The sequence below is a fragment of the Esox lucius genome, chromosome 3 (genome assembly GCF_011004845.1).
Source record: "Esox lucius isolate fEsoLuc1 chromosome 3, fEsoLuc1.pri, whole genome shotgun sequence".
Lineage (NCBI taxonomy): Eukaryota > Metazoa > Chordata > Actinopteri > Esociformes > Esocidae > Esox > Esox lucius.
In genome coordinates, this window is record NC_047571.1 from 27,159,080 (window position 1) to 27,177,376 (window position 18,297).

General features: G+C 42.4%; 3 protein-coding genes across 5 annotated transcripts; 2 read left to right on the plus strand and 1 right to left on the minus strand.

The window, feature by feature from the left end:
* Positions 1-83: 83 nt before the first annotated feature.
* Positions 84-8,616, minus strand: abhd8a (abhydrolase domain containing 8a). 2 transcript variants are annotated; one of them, XM_010893951.4, is made up of 5 exons: positions 8,223-8,616; positions 3,585-4,374; positions 3,026-3,196; positions 2,591-2,807; positions 84-2,360 (listed from the first exon to the last, which is right to left on the minus strand). In XM_010893951.4, exons 2-5 carry the CDS (start codon positions 4,367-4,369, stop codon positions 2,160-2,162), a joined length of 1,374 nt encoding a protein of 457 aa, XP_010892253.1. In that variant the 5' UTR covers positions 4,370-4,374; positions 8,223-8,616; the 3' UTR covers positions 84-2,159. The 2 variants fall into 2 exon arrangements, with proteins under 2 accessions (XP_010892253.1, XP_010892262.1); XM_010893960.4 differs by lacking the exon at positions 8,223-8,616 and adding an exon at positions 4,932-5,119.
* Positions 8,617-9,999: 1,383 nt separating this feature from the next.
* On the plus strand, positions 10,000-11,972 carry mrpl34 (mitochondrial ribosomal protein L34). The gene is made up of 2 exons (XM_010893973.4): positions 10,000-10,143; positions 11,383-11,972. The coding sequence occupies exons 1-2, from the start codon at positions 10,088-10,090 to the stop codon at positions 11,699-11,701; spliced, it is 375 nt and encodes a 124-aa protein (XP_010892275.2). The 5' UTR covers positions 10,000-10,087; the 3' UTR covers positions 11,702-11,972.
* A 1,993-nt stretch (positions 11,973-13,965) lies between these two features.
* On the plus strand, positions 13,966-18,217 carry LOC105024194 (DET1- and DDB1-associated protein 1-like). 2 transcript variants are annotated; one of them, XM_010893997.5, is made up of 6 exons: positions 13,966-14,294; positions 14,536-14,549; positions 14,916-14,996; positions 15,187-15,238; positions 15,408-15,469; positions 15,588-18,217. In XM_010893997.5, exons 2-6 carry the CDS (start codon positions 14,541-14,543, stop codon positions 15,690-15,692), a joined length of 309 nt encoding a protein of 102 aa, XP_010892299.1. In that variant the 5' UTR covers positions 13,966-14,294; positions 14,536-14,540; the 3' UTR covers positions 15,693-18,217. The 2 variants fall into 2 exon arrangements, with proteins under 2 accessions (XP_010892299.1, XP_010892289.1); XM_010893987.5 differs by having other exon boundaries at positions 13,967-14,549.
* The last annotated feature ends 80 nt before the right edge of the window (positions 18,218-18,297 follow it).

An 18,297-nucleotide genomic window follows, 5' to 3' on the forward strand; every position in this document is an offset into this window, starting at 1 on the left:
ATTATACTAACAGAGGTGGCCCTCAGATCTCAGAATTAATAATATACACTTAAACCTCATTCATTCACAGAACAATAACCAAATATAATTCAAACATTTGTTTTATTTAATGCCAGGAAAGGCACATTTATACACTCAATTTATCAGATTGATATATTAGGATATTTGCACTTACATTCAGGCAGTGCACGACTTCTGATATCCATGAATAAATGCTTTAATGAGATTTACAGAAATTGAACCACAAATTATAGCACACTGGATAGGAGCACTGACAGATGTTGTACACATATTAGCAGAGATTGTGTGAACTGCAGTGCATATAGCTGTCAGATCAGTTTAGATAATACATCAACAGACACTGCATCAGTAGCACTTTGTGGTATTTTGGACAATCCACCTGAATACAACTTTAAACAGCTGGGTAAAACAAATGTGCAATACATAACAAGTTATTTTAGTCAGTCTACAGTTCATAGGTAATCTTTCACTGTCAAAATTGCATAATCAACTTGCATCCTTTCCCAGAATAATGCATTGCAATAAACAGTCTGCAGAAGCTGGAGCGACTGAACCAGATAAATGTGTTACTGTGCTTCATATTTCTTAATCACAGATTAATGACAGCCACTCTCATTATGAGACACGGATACATTCACAAATGAGCACCTGAAAACCTTAGCTTATTATCATGAAGGACCTTCAAACCCGCAAGCACACATATTGACTGGAGGGCAGCAGAGCTAAATGCTCTCCTGCACCATGTGATAGACAGGAAGAAAACATAATTATTGCAATATTAGAAGTTGAATATCAGTGTTGAAAACATTGTTTTGGAACAATTTGGCAGACTGCCCATCATTAAACCTTGGTCCAAATTCTGTCAATAAATGCCAATAAAATTATATTCTCAGATCAAGGGGGAGTTTTTTTTTTTTGGGATATATTGACAGACAACATTTGTTGCCGGTAAAACTGTAAAATATCTTCAAGGCCTATTCGTGCAGAAACTTCGTCCGGGTAAGATTAGATAATGCATAATGAAGACACATACAGCATAGGCTACTAAATGCTTAATATCGGACAACACAGCAAAATGTTCTTGAAGCAAAATACTCCACTCCGGGTGCTGCATAGTGGATTAATCATTACGTTCCAAACACTAACCTGTACCGTAGACTTCAAGCGTGATTTAATGCACAGTGTACAACAAGATTGACGGATACAGAGTCTAAACTGACAGATACTTAGTTTGCTCAAAGTTATGTTTTAGCCTTACTTTACTTTGGCATGACGACATTTCATGAGGCTGTTAAACTTGCACGGTCTATTTTCTCAGCTGATTAGTGTGGTTGTGTATATCTGCATTACGCCCGCCACGTACTTTACATGTTAACTTATTGCGTGTATATTGGCCGTAACAATCCTGACTCCATTTCCCACAGGCATTTCCATCCAGTCAACACTTTAGTCTATAACTGACTTCATAGTGGATGCCAGGAGAGCCTTATGCGCCCTGGAATGCCATATACGGTAGCATGGACAATCTAACTTCCATAACACAAAAACAGTCACCTATTGGAAAGCAATGTCTGGACAGTTCCAGTTTTCCCAAGATAATTACCGCTCCCCCCCCCCAGTGGGGAATCCATAATATTGACCAACTTTTATAAGATCATTATTTCACTGTGAACTGATGACAGGAGGACACCAATCAACAGTACTATCATTTATGGATGATAGGTAATCAGATCCACACGTTTAATAGTCCCTGCTCCATAAGGGTCCCTGCTCCATAACAGTCCTCTCACCAAACAAGTGTGGTACTTGAGAGAATTACGAATAGATGACATCCTCAGGAACCGAGGACCCTTTGATCACAAACAGCACATGATGGAGCACAGACAGCCGTCAAAGGGGAATCAGAAACAAGCATCTGTGCATCAGATTCCTCTTCTGTTACTTCAATCCTTTCTTTTCTCGTAGCGACTGTCCCACTCAAATGCCCACTCCAGCTTGAAGCATCAGTTGCCTCATCAGTTGCCCACGACAACCTTCAGCCCGGTAATTAACAGCCCTCAGCCCGCGGATCACATGCTACCTGCCAAAGACAGGCCCTCAGATCGGTTCCGCTTATGTAAAATTAGACTCCTAATTGGTTATTTATCCGTGTGATTGTTTGTGGTCTGGATGGCAACGCCGTTAGCAGGAACAGGGTCAGTCTTCGTGGCATCCTTTTTGGACATGTCTGGCTCCCATAGGAAAAACTCATGCAGAAGGGTGTTGACTGTGTCAGGGCACTCCATCATCACCATGTGACTGCCCTCTTCGATGACTTTCAGGAACGCAAACAGAAGGATCTGAAATGAAGAGGTAACAGTTGAAATCAGTGGTAGAAATCTGATCCGTTTTGTAAAATTCTACAAAATAGCAGACATCGAAGATGCCAGGCTTGGGATATGACAGGGACTGTTCAGAATGAATATGACAGTTTAACAAAATACAAATGCAGTCGATATCATTCATCCGCCGTATACTATGTGGGTGGCAGGGCATCCCGAATGGATGAGTGTTTCTCTTGTCCCCTTGCCTCTGCCATGCGCTGGTCTTCATCCATTGGTACAAACTTGTCGTGCACGCCGTGCACCAGCAGGATAGGCACGGTGAGCTCAGCATGGTACACCTCGTCTCCCTCTGGCCAGTACTGCCCACTCATCATGGCACGCAGCACGAACGGGTTCACATTGAAGGCGTTGCCATTCTTCAGCAGCTGTTTCTCTTTGGCACCCTGGCGGGCAAAACCAGCCCTGGACATGTTGGGGAAAATGGTCAGACTCATTGCCTTCGGCGTTGCTTGACGTTCAGAATTATTCTCAATTGCCCTCACAGTAGCAGTAACGCACTGACAGTGTACAGTATACTTTCTGTGTGAATATTGCTGTTCTGGCTACAGAACAGATTGATGTTGTTGTGTGGCAATGGATGGCTGTTTCACCTGAACTGCAATATTGTGCGATGAACTCACTTGAGGAAGCTCCAGGCCAGACAGGGGGAAAGGCAGTGCAGGACACAGGGAGGCAGCTGGAAGATGGAGCAGAGGCTGGGCTCCAATGCCGTGGGTCCCCCTCCATTGATCATGACCACCTTGTGAACCTGATCTGGATACTCATGGGCCAGGAAGGTACAGAATGACACCCTAAGGAGGGATAAGGAAGCATTTGAGGGGGGAAAAACCAACTGATTGGGAACTACAGTAGCTACTTAGCCAATCGTCACAACCCTGCTTATCGCTGATTGGTCACTTCAGCTAGACACGTCATAACCCTACTCTCTGATTGGTTGTTCTACATCGGACAGTGTGTGGGGGTGTTTCACGATAAAGTAATTTGAAAGAACATATATGCAGCTGGTATGACAGAAAAAGCTTCATATGAAGCATGAACGCTTTACGTGTCAAGCGTATGAAGTGTTACGTTGTACGTTTTCCAACGTCGTATCTACATTGGGAAAACAATTGCCAAACAATATATGAAAACCTGATAATCAATTGACCATTTCTTTCAACAGAGAGCATGTATACCAACCCATAGGAATGCCCAATAAGGATGTTGCGTTTACGGGCATATCTCTTGAAGATCGCCCGCATGTCCTCGGCCAGGGCATAGAAAGTGTAGGCCGCTGCGATGTGGGGGGCCGTGCTGGCCCCGTGGCCTGCAAGGTCAGCGGCGATGACCTCGTATCCCAGCCGCGAGAAGAAGTCCAGCTGGCTGCCCCAGATGTCCAGCGAGCCACCCACCCCGTGCACGAAAAACAGTGCCACGTCCGAATGTGTCCCCTTGCAGCTGGAGATCTCCCTCTCCGAGTCGATCGTCACCACGCGCTTCGGCTTGCGTCGGCGCCGGCGAGGAGGGGGCGCAGGTTTCTGCTCCCCGACCACAGGAGGCACTGGTTTAGGTTCAGGGGAGGTGGGCACCTCCTTGTAGTCGGCCAGCTCCACCTCTACGGTGCTACACGGCTCCAGGTCTCCATCCTGGCACTGGAGGATCTCAGAGTACAGCACGTCACCCAGGTTCTCAATCACTAGCTGGCCATTGCGGTAGACGGTGATCTTGCGCTTGCAGTGCACACTGACGCTCTCGCCGCAGTTCCCCGCGTCCATCTCTTGCCCCGGCCCTTTAACCGGGTCCTCTTCGGTCACCGCCGGCGCCTGTCGATCGGGGATGATGTGGCGAACCCGCAGAACTCTCCCGGGCTTCACCTCGACAAACTCGAAGGCGTCGGCGGGCTGGGAGGACCCCACGGGCATCACCAGATTGGCAGCCTTCCCAGTCAGACAGCACAGAATCCCGTCCGCGATGCTGGTCAGCATGGTGCCTGCGTGGAGGGGGACACACCCGTGACGAACACGGCAACGAGCAAATGTTAACAACACGACATGATAGATTCATTATTATCCTTGAACAAATGAAATGTTTAAATGGATCAGTGAAGGACAAGCCCTGTTGAACGAATGTGAGGTACCTTGAAGATTGTTAGTGTAGTGTTTTGTATGCATAATATTATGAATAGCAGTTATACGTAATGAAAATAAATGAAAAAAGTGTCAAAGGACTCTGGATGGGAATTTCCATTACTTTCCTGAGGATAAACACCATACATCAAAACACAATAGCAAGGATCTGGTGGGCCTTACAGGAAACAAAAATAAACAGAACTAAAAGACCGCTCTGGCTCACGCCAACCATTCACTACACAGAAAACAACTGAACATTTTTAAGAAGAATGCATGCACGCACGACAGTAGCATGTTTCCTGTTTTCATTCTTTTAACTCACCACCTCAAAGTACCAGTTTGACATGGACAGCGAAAAAACAACGCCATCTACTAGATACTCGGTTTCAGTTTGGAGACTTTGAAACAGTTCACTTACTGATATAAACACAATCCAAGGATGGATTTCCAAGGATGACCCTGTAGAATGTAAGTGGAATGTCAGCAATGGCACAGCTGTGTCCTGTAGGCCCACTGCTTGATATATGGATTCAGTGTGTCAGTGGGGTTTGGTTTTTAGTACACCACAGAAGACGATGGTCCTTCCTAGAACAGTCATGCCCAGTCATGGCTCAAATTTATTTTGGCAGTTGGGTTCATGGAGTATTTCATGTGACACAGTTTAAATATAGACACACAGATTATCGTGAGGCGGCAGAACGGAAGTGTCATGTGTACAATATTAAGTAACTGTGTCACTACATTATGGCAGTGAACGTCCTGTAATTTAAACCATGCTGCTGCATGTGTTCTATCATTAAATTTTTTTGAAGTGAAGTTAATTATCTCTCTATACTGATAGAAATTTTTTTTTTATATGCCTGCCATGCAATACAATTAAATACATTTCCAGTCAATAATGTTCACTCACATCAGGAGACCAGGTTCATAGCTACAGTAAGTGAGGTCTGGGGGAATACTGCGGCAGCCATTTTCAATTCTCTGAAAAGTGTTGCCTAGACAGCAGGGATGTTTTTATAATGATGAGTTTATGGAAACCCTTGCTACAAAATCTGACCTGACGCAGGGGCTTTAATCACTGACATATTATATGTCTCTCATCATTCACACCAAGGTCACAACACTGAAACACACATACACACATTAAGGAATCTTGTGGGGGCATACAAAGTTATTCAATATCCTATCCTCCCAGAATGCAAACCCAAGGCCTTACCCTAAACACCAACCTTAATTCTAACCCCAACCAAACTGTATATTTTACCCTAACCCTAACCCCTAAGTCAGAAACAGACAAGCAGTAAATAGCCTTGAGGTTTAAAAACCCTTTTGCCTGGCTAGATGTCAGCAACAAAGCACAACACAATACCTTTTAAAATACAACCACTTCAGACCTTTACAGTCTGACAGAAATACTCTGTCTTCCAGTTTTAAGGTCATGTTTAGTTCATTTCATGGCCAAGATGCGTTGTAGGAGAGTTATGGTTTCGCTATTTTTGTTCTTGCTTTGAACTGTGAGATCAGACATTGTAGAATTGTGATGTTGGTAGTTGGAAGTAAATAAATGTTCAGTCTTCCTGGCATTCAGTGCAAGCTCCAGAGGAAATATTTTTTTCTGAATGTCATCAGAAATATATTGCCAATCCTGAAAGGTCAATTTAAGAGGCACAGGAAAATATAAATAAAGTGTTGTCAGCATACTGATGGAGTTTTTAACAGTTTACATGTCTAAACCACCATCATTAATATATAGTGTAAAAAAAGCTCTATACATTATCTTTTCAAAATGATTCATACTCCCTGATTTTTTGAGACTCACTGTCATGTGTCATTACTACTAATTTAAAGGTTCACCTGTGTAATTATATTTGCCATTCAATTCTGAATAGCAGCAGATGAAATGGTCTAGTACATACTGTATATTCCAATTAGCAAGTTTGTCCCTGACTTGGCAAATGTTTTAAAGAAAATTAGGCTCACAGGCAAATGGAAGGCCTCCTTTGGTTTAAGCTTCCAAGACTAAGCTTAATAACTTTTAAAGCGGTATGGAAAACGCAAGATAATTTATTTGTATTTAATATACAGCTGCAGCGACAGTAAGCAAGTAATAGGGATGTGGGCAGAATGATCCTGGTAAATCATGACTCTGCATAAGGTGCAACTTACTGCTCACCATATCCTTGGATCCATAAAATCACACACACTAATGGGAGTTAATTAATGTACTGAAATTGCACACAGTGATCAATGTCTGGCTTAGAGGTTAAGAGAGGAGAGGTGCTTGAGGAGAATGAAAAAGGCATGGAGAAGGTGCAATAAAGAGAGGAGAGAGAAAAAGAGTGGCAGAGTGAGATAGAAATAGCATGACACAGAGAGAGAGAGAGAGAGAGAGAGAGAGAGAGACATTGAGAGTGACATGCACAGACTGAGAGAGAATTTATCGAGGGTCTTGTGAAGGTCGTTGCTTTCTGCACTCTCCTGTTTCTTTCAAGATTAGCCGTAAGTTGGGATTGTCCTTCCTCAGGGATCAAAATGGAACGCGCTAGAAAAGGTGAGCTGCGTCATTAACCATATGATCAGCGGCTAGCGTGACAACATACAAACTACCTATTCAAACGTGTATTGATCGTATGTGATTTGGCCCTAAATCATTGCATTAAAGTTCAGGGGGTCAGCACAGGGGAAATAGCTGTCAGTCAGTAAGCACTACTGTCATATAACCATGACACAGACATGACATGTCTTAACACACACCAAATAACACATCTACTTCATGCAATAGCCCATGCTATATTATGCTGTTTCTATCATCCAGTCATATCAGACAGAGCAGATGACACGCTGGAGGTGGCCTTCCCACCAGTGACCCGAGGTGGTCACCCCAACAATGAACCATGACGGATGAACAGTGAAGAGACCTGCACTACACACCAAGATCCTGCCACAGCTCCGATACTAGAGATAAAATGAGAAAGACCCTACATCGTGATGCTCACTGCCACTGAATCCCACTGACATCCTTACATCAAGAGAAAAGAGAAAAGTTAGCCTTGAACATGAACGAATTTCCCAATGCATTGACCTACATTCTCTAAACCATCACTCCCAGCCATTTCACTATTTATTATGCAATGCAGAATTACATGAATTATCCAAGCGTCATGTTTAACATGCATTTGGTACAATACGTGGCCTACCTTTTCCACCCATCCACACAGTACAGTAATACATTATGCATAAACTGTGTTCACAATACCTGGTTTGGAAAACCATTAAATCTGCCATTACAAAGATGTATAAAGACTGTGACGAGATGTAAAATGTATGACTTGTTAAATTATGTAAGCTCTGAGGATTTACACTACGTACAAACACATTATGTAGATCATAAAGAACACGCACTTTCATATTAAACTGATCGAACATGTATTATTTTTTTAAACAGATTTAAGCTTTGATGAAACATTTAAGCATTTGCCAAATGGAGAGCACACTGCTGCTAAGTGTACCACGAGTAAGATTAATGTGAACATCATTCATCAATATTGAGTGGGTGTGTTGCGCATTACTGCGTGTCACTATGCCAACACATGATTGACATCTATTTATCTGAATTCCCACTGCGAATAAGAAAACATATTGCGATTGTCACGCATCGTTTTGTCATGCATATGCAATGCATATGCCAGTTTTCAAACAAAATCCTTACCTTAGTGATGAAGATCAAGGATAATGACAAATAAGATGCTCCTTTCCCATACGACGAAATAATTAACTGCGGCCGCAGAAAATCTGTTGCATTGGTTGCAATAATAGTGTACTATTCAAAATCAATCTGCATGAAACAAGATGATAATTGGCATTATCAAAAATACAAAATACGACTTAAAATCGAAGTAATACACGCTAGGTAGGTGTGTCTTCTTCAATTTGAATATGCCCATGGTTATAACAGAGATCACTGCTCTTTGGATCAGCATCCTTCGGCGTTGCGCACACAGACCAAATTCCGCATCCACGGAATTCTCCTGTCAGCTTCCTTCTGCATTTGAATGGCAAGAATGACAGCGAATAGTCTGCAAACCTTCCTTCTTCTTAAGCCAATAGCATGTCGTGTGTTGCTGTTGCTAAGGTCGAGTGGGGAAATGAACAACTATAGTAAAGGGAAAACCTAAATGTCTTATTCCTCGAATCCTTTCTCCTGTTTCCTTGCCTCCTTTTCGAAACCCATTGGAGGACAGGGTCAGACGGGACGGGACCTCTGGTGTTGTCATCCAATGGGTTTTGAGAAGGAGAGAAGAAAGTCTGTGAGGAGAACCTTTACCAGAGATTCCCAATCTTGGGGCATCAAACCCCACGTGTGGTCACCAGATTGAAAATAAGGTTGGGATTGTAACTGGAAAAATTTTACACTTTGAAAATAGAACTCAGGCTATGAGTAACCTCCAGTATAAGCTAAATGCAGTTATATTAGGCACAGCACTGTCTGTGTTTTAATAAAATGGGGCTTGACTTTTTGAAAGAATACAAGATGCTCAGAGATCATTTCTATCTGCAAGCCATCAGGATGCAGGTCCCTCAACCTGCCTTACATGCAGTGACTCTGCTCAGCTGGGCACACACACACCCCAAATCAAAAACAGAAACACATAATATAATTGTATTGCAACAAACTTGGTATTCTGCAATCTGCTAAGAGTTAACCTTTGCAGTTATTTTCAGTCTATCCACACAGTCATGCTAACGCTTGCAAATTTTAAATATTACTGTTGTTGTTGTATGGCTTTTGCATTTGCTATTTATTTCTCTCTTGCATTGTCCAGCAGGAAACTGCAAGTAAACATTTGAAAGCCCCACAATAAGACCTGGCCTGAATCCGAATATAAGGGACATTGAAACTGGAAGGCAAGTTTCTAGTCGGATGCAAGCCCTAATTTGGCCTTCAGATTAATGTACAGCGAGGAGTCACTGGAGCCCAACATGACCCTCTCCAACCGTTTCTCCAACAAACACAGGTGGTGCTGGCACATTTAGCTTATTTGTCACTCTGTAGCTCCCAGACAGAAAGAATGGTGATACCAAAACTGAGCATAAAATTCGAGTTTTACCTTTAATAGCTTAGTTCTTGCCACTATAAAGGTCACCAAAACTAAACAAAAAATCCTGAGATATTGCGCACCTAATTTTTCAAGACAGAATGTAAATACACAAAGACAAGGATGTGTAATAAAATAACCTTAGAATTTATGGAATAGGCTAAGGAAAATATATCAATATAAATCAATATAGAAATATGGTAAGAAAGGAAAAAATACAAAAACATTTTTTTTTACTAAAATATTATAAAAATCACTTTAAATAAGATGTCAAAGGACTTTGGTGTCCCTGCGAATGATAGCCATGACATAGCATCAAAAATGTTTTTGGAGTCAAACGCTTGTAAGATAGATTTTGATTGGATGGAAAACCTTAGCCAATCATAGCTCTTGATGCAACAAGGACATTTGCTAAGTCGGTGACATTCATGTTGTTCCGGTATCCATGCCTGTAATGCTATAGTAAATAGTGTCTATAATGAATATAATACGGTCATCGTTTTCAAGATTTCGTGGTGTGATTTGCTCCACCAGGTAATGATATTGTCTTCAAATTTGTATCATACTTTGGAGATTTCAGCTTAACTACCGAGCTAGTTAGCCATGCAATGTTAGCTAGCTAGCTAGCTAGATAGGATAACCGTACTGTTTCTTAGTATACTACTGAATTTACAGTAGTCGGCTGGTCTTAACTTTTTGGTGAACACTGATTTATGAAAGTCATCCAATATTAAATGTTGAGTGGCTTCAGATTCTGTTTGTTTGCATGTTGAGTGAACTACAGTACATTACTATACAAGACGTACAGTAGTCGGCTGGTCTTAACTTTTTGGTGAACACTGATTTATGAAAGTCATCCAATATTAAATGTCGAGTGGCTTCAGATTCTGTTTGTTTGCATGTTGAGTGAACTACAGTACATTACTATACAAGACGTTCAGCTAACCGGTTATAATCAACTCGTTGAATGATCGATGTTCGAGGGATTGTCAACAAAATGCAGTCACCAGTACGGTCGATGTTTAATTTACATTCCAGAAAAGCTTATTCCCACTTATACTTGTCCTGTAGAACTGCAGTTCTTTAGTGCGGGCCCTGAAATACATGTTTTTAACCAATAAATACAACCACCAACCAACAGGTTAGCGTTGAGGAACGCCACAAAATATATTTTTCGAAGTATTGTCTGTGGTTCACTCAATGTTGTTACTAGCAAATCCTGCGAACGTTAATCATTACTCAACGGAACATCAAACAAAAAAACGTTACGTTCATCAAAGTTTCTTCGTCTAAGCTTTGTTAAATCTTTGTGCTTTTTCCCAAAACCATCGTTACTCAAGTTGCACTTACTTGTTATAGAGGTTTGTAACCGAAAGTAATGACATATACCTCTCAATTGATGCTCTACATCGCCATAATTGACGACTCCAATAATAATCTATACATTCGACCGAGGGAAATTCAGTTTAAAATGTCAAAAGGGACACACCTTTTAGTGTGGACAAATTGATGTTTTTTTCTCAATCAAAATTATAATTATCATTTCATGATCATTACATTTTCTTCCATTTTACTGATTGTACATTATGTTTGTAATTTTTGCCTCAGTATATTTCATGACGAGTAAGGTCCATGATATGTTTGTGGTTTGCCTAAATCAGGGGTAGCTTGCTGCACATTTTTACAAACCAGCAGCCATATATTCCTAATGATCAAATGCCTTATCACTGACAATGTTTACATGGTTAAAACATACTCTACATTTTCCAACAGGAATTCAGCACTGCAGCTTCCAAAGTCCAGTGGATCCCAGCCACAGGCACTGAGTGTATGGGTGCTGTCCCGGGGTAGTGTTCCACCACAGACCCCTCTATATGGACCTCTCACATCACAGGCAGAGGGGGTCGAAGTGTTCCAGCAACTCCCCTGGAACTATCAGCAGGTTCGCACAAAGAAGCGGGGCACAGAGTACCAGCCCAAAAATTTAAAGCGGAAGAGGACACATGGCTGGATCAAGAGGATTAGTACCCAAGGTGGCATCGAGGTGATTCTTCGTAGAATGCTGAAAGGGCGAAAATCCCTGTCACACTAAGCAACCAATGGACCTTTTTTCTGTGAACTTAAAAAAGTTGAGGTTTTACCACCATGTTGAAGAGGCCTAACCTAAAGACTCTGGTCAAGTTTTGTGTTCAGCTGGGTGTCTGAAATATTAAGGCAGATGTGTTTTTCCATAAGTGGTTTGTATTTTACCATAATACTTGTATACAACTGTCTTGCAGAGCCTAAGAAGTATTGCAGTGTGCTGTTGTTACCAATTGCAAATGGGAAAATGAAACATGTAATAAACGACCCAGAAATACTCATGTCAGCGCATATGTTTGAAATAGGTCCAGAATTGTACAAATTGCTACTCGACTTATGCTGTTCAGTACCTGCAAAAATAACTTTTAAAAATAACATGTTTGAGCTGAGGATGGTGGACTCGTCTATCACCCGGGCTGATGTCACAGAGGTGGTAAAGAAACTCCTCAGTGGCAAGGCACCGGGGGTGGATGAGATCCGCCCTGAGTACCTCAAGTCTCTGGATGTTGTGGGGCTGTCTTGGTTGACACGCCTGTGCAACATCGCGTGGCAGTCGGGGACAGTGCCTCTGGGATGGCAGACCGGGGTGGTGGTCCCTCTTTTTAAGAAGGGGGACCGGAGGGTGTGTTCCAACTATAGGGGGATCACACTACTCAGCCTCCCCGGGAAAGTCTATGCCAGGGTTCTGGAGAGGAGAATACGGCCGATAGTAGAACCTCGTCCAGGCCGTGGAACACTGGACCAGCTCTATACCCTCTACAGGGTGATGGAGGGTTCATGGGAGTTTGCCCAACCAATCCACATGTGTTTTGTGGATTTGGAGAAGGCATTCGACTGTGTCCCTCGCGGCATCCTGTGGAGGGTGCTTCGGGAATATGGGGTCCTGGGTCCTTTGCTAAGGGCGGTCAGGTCCCTGTACGACCGAAGCAGGAGCTTGGTCCGCATTGCCGGCAGTAAGTCAGACTTGTTCCCTGTGCATGTTGGACTCCGGCAGGGCTGCTCTTTGTCACCGGTTCTGTTCGTAATTTTTATGGACAGAATTTCGAGGCGCAGCCAGGGGCCGGAGGGTGTCAGGTTTGGGGACCACACGATTTCGTCTCTGCTCTTTGCAGATGATGTTGTCGTGTTGGCCCCTTCAAGCCAGGACCTTCAGCATGCACTTGGACGGTTTGCAGCCGAGTGTGAAGCGGTTGGGATGAAAATTAGTACCTCCAAATCCGAGGCCATGGTCCTCAGTCGGAAAAGGGTGGCTTGCCCACTTCAGGTTGGTGGAGAGTGCCTGCCTCAAGTGGAGGAGTGTAAGTATCTAGGGGTCCTGTTCACGAGTGAGGGAAGGATGGAACGGGAGATTGACAGACGGATCGGTGCAGCTTCTGCAGAAATGCGGTCGATGTATCGGTCTGTTGTGGTGAAGAAAGAGCTAAGCCGTAAGGCGAAACTCTCGATTTACCGGTCAATCTACGTTCCTACTCTCACCTATGGTCATGAGCTTTGGGTCATGACCGAAAGGACAAGATCCCGGATACAGGCGGCCGAAATGAGCTTTCTCCGCAGGGTGGCTGGGCGATCCCTTAGAGATAGGGTGAGAAGCTCGGTAACCCGAGAGGAGCTCAGAGTAGAGCCGCTGCTCCTCCACATCGAGAGGGGTCAGCTGAGGTGGCTTGGGCATCTGTTTCGGATGCCTCCGGAACGCCTTCCTGGGAAGGTGTTCCGGTCCCGTCCCACCGAGAGGAGACCCCGGGGAAGACCTAGGACACGCTGGAGGGACTATGTCTCCCGGCTGGCCTGGGAACGCCTCGGTGTCCCCCCGGAAGAGCTGGAGGAAGTGTCTGGGGAGAGGGAAGTCTGGGCATCCCTGCTTAGACTGCTGCCCCCGCGACCCGGCCCCGGATAAGCGGAAGATGATGGATGGATGGATGTTTGAGCTGAATCTCATTTGTCATTTTAGTCTGTCTTATTGTATTGTGAGTTTCTGAAGAAAAAAACAACAACTATATATCATTTTAGTTTGAGTGGTTTGTTGAAGAGATTGTGGTGGTGACGAAGCAAAGACAAAAATTAAATACCGAGTTAGTTGTCACTTGATATATTTGAAATGAAGAATTATGAACCGTTAGCAACCGCACTCCGTATTAACGTTCCTCGCCAACTGGTTGCAGTCAACGTTGGGTTAATACTCGTCCTCTCATTGGCTGGCAGCTTCTCGCGTAAAAATATGTGACCCAATGACCATTGTCTTCGGTCTACGACAATATTCTCCTGTGGCCAATGGAACATCAGGCAAAAACACCCATGCCCCATACACGGACTAGCAACAAAAATGGAGTATTGTTGTGCTAACTTGCGCGTTAGCGAGCTATAACGTGTAATTGGTTATTCGATGCAACAAAATTTCATTAACTGCGACATCGAATAATATTTATCAAATAATAGTTATATACTGGATAGTTTCATAGTATGTTTCAATTGGGGGAAAATGTGGTTTCGTAGAAATACGGTCTATCTAGTAGGTAACGTTACCGCGGTTTGCCAGCTAGCTGTATAGCTAATAACAAGATTGGCTATCTAGTTGGCTAGTTATCCTTAACTGGTGGCCTCAAAGCGTAAGTTAGCTTCCTATATTATGATAACCTGGTAGTGATACACGTTCATTGTATCTTTTGATATCTTGAATATTTAAGTGACCCAATATATAAGTGAACGCTGAACATCGCGTTTCGCTAGCTAAATTAGCTAGCTAGCTACGCAGGGTTTTCTTGTTGCTAGCAGATTTTGTTCACACGCATCAGCTGACATTAGCTAACTAACTACTATTGGCTCTGTTGTCTTTCGGGGGTGGTCAAGTCGTCATGGATAAGGTAATTTACCCTTTTTTGCTTTTTAGAGAATGTTATCTAGCAAGCTGAACATGTTAGATGAGCATACCGTTTGCTAAGTTAGTTGTTTTAATTTCATCTTGCTAGTTTGTCAATCATGGTTTGTTTTCTTTTAGCTCGAACAGCTGGGTACAGTATCAGCACCGGAGAATTGATATGTTTGACGTTATAGTTAGGCCTATATGTTCCTTATTCTGTAACAAGCTCTGTAATTAGGGGTTGGTAGAATCATTCTTCATGAGGTTGAACCATGGGAAGGACAGGAAAATATTTCCTCATCATCCTGATTGTATCCTAAAAAGCTGGAGTGTGAGGCACATTTCTCACATGCATTTTGTTCTAAAACAGGCCGACTTTTTAAAAGGATTACCAGTCTACAACAAAAGCAATTTCAGCAGATTTCACACAGACTCTGTATGTAAAGCTTCAGTAAGTGACATCCCACCCTTTCCAATTTCATTATTAATGCAATCCCACATTAGTTTTTTTTTGCCTTTGTACCCAAGAGCATGAAAAGCTGAAAAACTATTCATCTTGTAGTTGTTTTGTCATGCTTGTTGGTACGTTAGTAGACGCTTGCTTCATTAGGCTCTTTCGCACTGATTTCCCTTTGTTTCAGAATCGGCGACCATCTGTCTATCTTCCAACACGGGAGTATCCATCAGAACAAAGTGAGTGTCCCTTTCAAATTATACGCTTGTCACCGTTTTTGGGTGGTGGTGTATTTCCTCCAATCTGAAAATTGTGAGTGAATGAGTGATAAAAGCTACACATTACACGATTTAGAAAACTTTGTAATTACAGTAGCTTAGAATCTGATGTGTATTATTTTCTTCCAAGTCATTGTCACAGAGAAGACAAATATCCTATTGAGATACCTTCATCAACAGTGGGACAAAAAGGTAAAAGATTGGGAAAGTTGATAGCTCTCCAAAAAGACGATTATTTGTTCCTTTATATGTGCACTGTATTGGTTGATGTATGTTAGTTTTCCAACCTGTCATTCTTGAATGTTAACAGAATGCAGCCAAAAAGCGGGAGCAGGAACAAGCAGAGGGGGAGAACACTGCACCCCCACGGAAAATTGCCAGAACAGACAGTCGGGAGTTGAACGAGGACTCGTAGAGTGCTGTGTCAGCAACATGAGCACTTGTGTACGCACACACAAACACACACACACACACACATACACACGCTGTGGATAAAGAAGCACATAGGCAAAGTTGCATTTGACAGACAGGATAGACCACTGCCTACATCATCCAACATGATTTTGGGAGTTTGACAGTTTTTGTCTTTGTATTTTGTATTTCCTTCGATTTTCTTTTCCCCCCTTAACTGTCCCTTGATTTCCGCATAGGTGAAAAGCTCTGCTTTGATTGGCGAAAGGCATAATAGCATCTCCCCCTTCTGTTTATCCCATGGTTTTACGTGAGGAACACTTTCATTGCTCTGTTTGCTTACATTAGTTTACTTGTACTTCATGTGTACTTTGACCTGCATGTTTTAAAGTCATTTCCATTTAATCAATTAAGTTGCATGCCATTTATATACATCCTTCTGGGTTTGTAAGGAATTGAATATGCTTCACAGTCTCTGTTTTGTTTTGAGATGTATCTGATGACAAAGGAGGTATACTGTACCACTGAAGGATGGCGGTGAGATCCCTAACAATTATTACAGGGACTCGAGAAACAAAGGCTGCGTATAGACTCTAGCTTAAATTAGTCTCAGGTTGTTCCAAGGAATGTGGTCTCAAATAACTGTATTCCTGAAAGTGTTGATGTCTCCTGGTTTGAGTAAAGGATTGCCTTAAGGGAAATGTTTATTGATATAATTTCTTTAGGACTGTCCCTCTGTTTACATTGTGCTGTTCTAGGAGGATGTGCACACTGGTTTAGTTAGTGGACTGTCAGTGTGGATATGGAGAATGCTCTGCAGTAATATTTGGGGATCATTGAACGGCATGCCAGACGCAAACCAAACTTTGTAGCAATATGTAGGTCTAACTCTAGTGTGCAAAAACCTGTTCCCCCCCCAGGTCTGCTAGCATCTAGCGCTAGCATCTAGATTGCCAGATTTGGTGTCTTGATTCAGGAATGGATCTCTGCATAGTGTATGAACTAGTAGTCATAGAAACAGAACAGCTATCAAGACAACGGCTCAAGTGATTTGATGGCTCCCCTAGTAAAATCAAACAGCGATGGCAGGGGCATAGAATTGGGGGGGGGGGGGGCGGCCCCAGTACTACAAACAGGTCAATGTTGCCCCCCTGGAAAAGAGTGAAACCTACGCCTTTGGCGGTTGGACGTGGAGCCAGATGGCCGACTGGGGTTTAATCTGAAGAATAATGTGGTTCCAATCCCCACAGGGAGAGGAAGCCCTGTGGCCAGGAAACGGTAGTCTATGGAGTTAAATGTATGGGTCTGAAATTCTGCCGAGTTTCCTCATTTATAAAACATTTATAAAACTTAGTATCTTTTTCTGTTTCCAAAGCAGGAATGAACTTTTATTACACTTGGACAAAAACAAAAAAAAATTCAGTGTATGTGTTTCCCAACAAAAACATGTTAGAATGCACTGGTGTTACCCAATAGTGTCTTGCTAGCTTGGCTCAGCTCACTCTTAGGTTCTGTCCACTTGGCTTCAATAGCCTCTCATTGGAAAAGATGTAGCTGTATAAAAAAAAAAAAAACTTTGAAAGTTGTAACCTGCCGTAATTGATTTGTGTGAACCTATACCCTTGTCTTGCTAAAAGGACCTTATTCAATATGTTGGGTGAATGTGCCTCTGGCATTTAGGACCATGTCTCAAAGTGGTTGGCTGTAAGTCATGATCTTAAACTGTTAATGTGGATCATTGTACATACACAAACTGGGAGTGTTCCTGATCTCTATATCCCTCTGCTGCTATTTATAAAGAGCTGGTATTATCTAGTTGTGAATCCTGTTTAAAACTTTGGGTTATAACATTTGTTTATACATGGTTTGATTCCTCAGACCGTTATCAGGTAATGGTGCCAGTACTCGCAGGGCTCTGAACCTTTGGATTGTTTTATCCTACCTGAAACAGCCACACCCAGTCGTTTGAATGCATGTACAATATAAATTCTGCAGCCATATGTTTTAGGTGGTGTTGGCTTGTCTTGAGGCTGGCTGACTATCAGCTTCTGTTATTTTCCTCAGTGATGCTAGTTGTCTACACGTGTTAATGTTGAGAGTTCTTTCCACAGGTAGACAAGTGCTTTTTTTTTTTTTTTTTATGAAGTATGATGACACTCATTCAGTTCTCCTCATCAGTAAACTCAGTTGACCTGAATAGACATGGTGTGCTGTGAATGAAATTGCACATGGGGCCACGCTATATGAAAACACTTGTCTTGGGACCTTATTTCCTTTCATTGAAATGTTGGACATATTTGCCCTGGAAATTGAGGTCATAGGTTTGCCATTAACTTGAAATATGGGTAAACATTTGTTGTAATCTTTCCCTTCAAAATCGACAAGAGGCAAGAAAAAATAAAACTGCACCTTTTTGACCAATATATGGATATTACCCATTGCAAAGATGTTCTCTAAAGTATTATGTTTCAATTTGGGTTTAATGCGTTGCATCATTGTTCTAAATAAAGTCATCTGAGTATTGTGTCAGTTTGTTTCTACTGTCTACTCGGCTTCCATTAGATATGGCATTGATTTTCATGTTTTAATTAACAACGTATTCATACACA

Coding starts and splice junctions, on each gene's coding strand:
- mrpl34 (XM_010893973.4), top strand. CDS start 10,088: ATGAATATAATACGGTCATCGTTTTCAAGATTTCGTGGTGTGATTTGC. Junction 10,144..11,382: donor GGTGTGATTTGCTCCACCAG/GTAATGATATTG, acceptor ATTTTCCAACAG/GAATTCAGCACTGCAGCTTC.
- abhd8a (XM_010893951.4), bottom strand. CDS start 4,369: ATGCTGACCAGCATCGCGGACGGGATTCTGTGCTGTCTGACTGGGAAG. Junction 3,197..3,584: donor CTTATTGGGCATTCCTATGG/GTTGGTATACAT, acceptor ATCCCTCCTTAG/GGTGTCATTCTGTACCTTCC. Junction 2,808..3,025: donor CTGGCCTGGAGCTTCCTCAA/GTGAGTTCATCG, acceptor CAACATGTCCAG/GGCTGGTTTTGCCCGCCAGG.
- LOC105024194 (XM_010893997.5), top strand. Junction 15,239..15,407: donor GGAGTATCCATCAGAACAAA/GTGAGTGTCCCT, acceptor TTTTCTTCCAAG/TCATTGTCACAGAGAAGACA. Junction 15,470..15,587: donor ATCAACAGTGGGACAAAAAG/GTAAAAGATTGG, acceptor GAATGTTAACAG/AATGCAGCCAAAAAGCGGGA.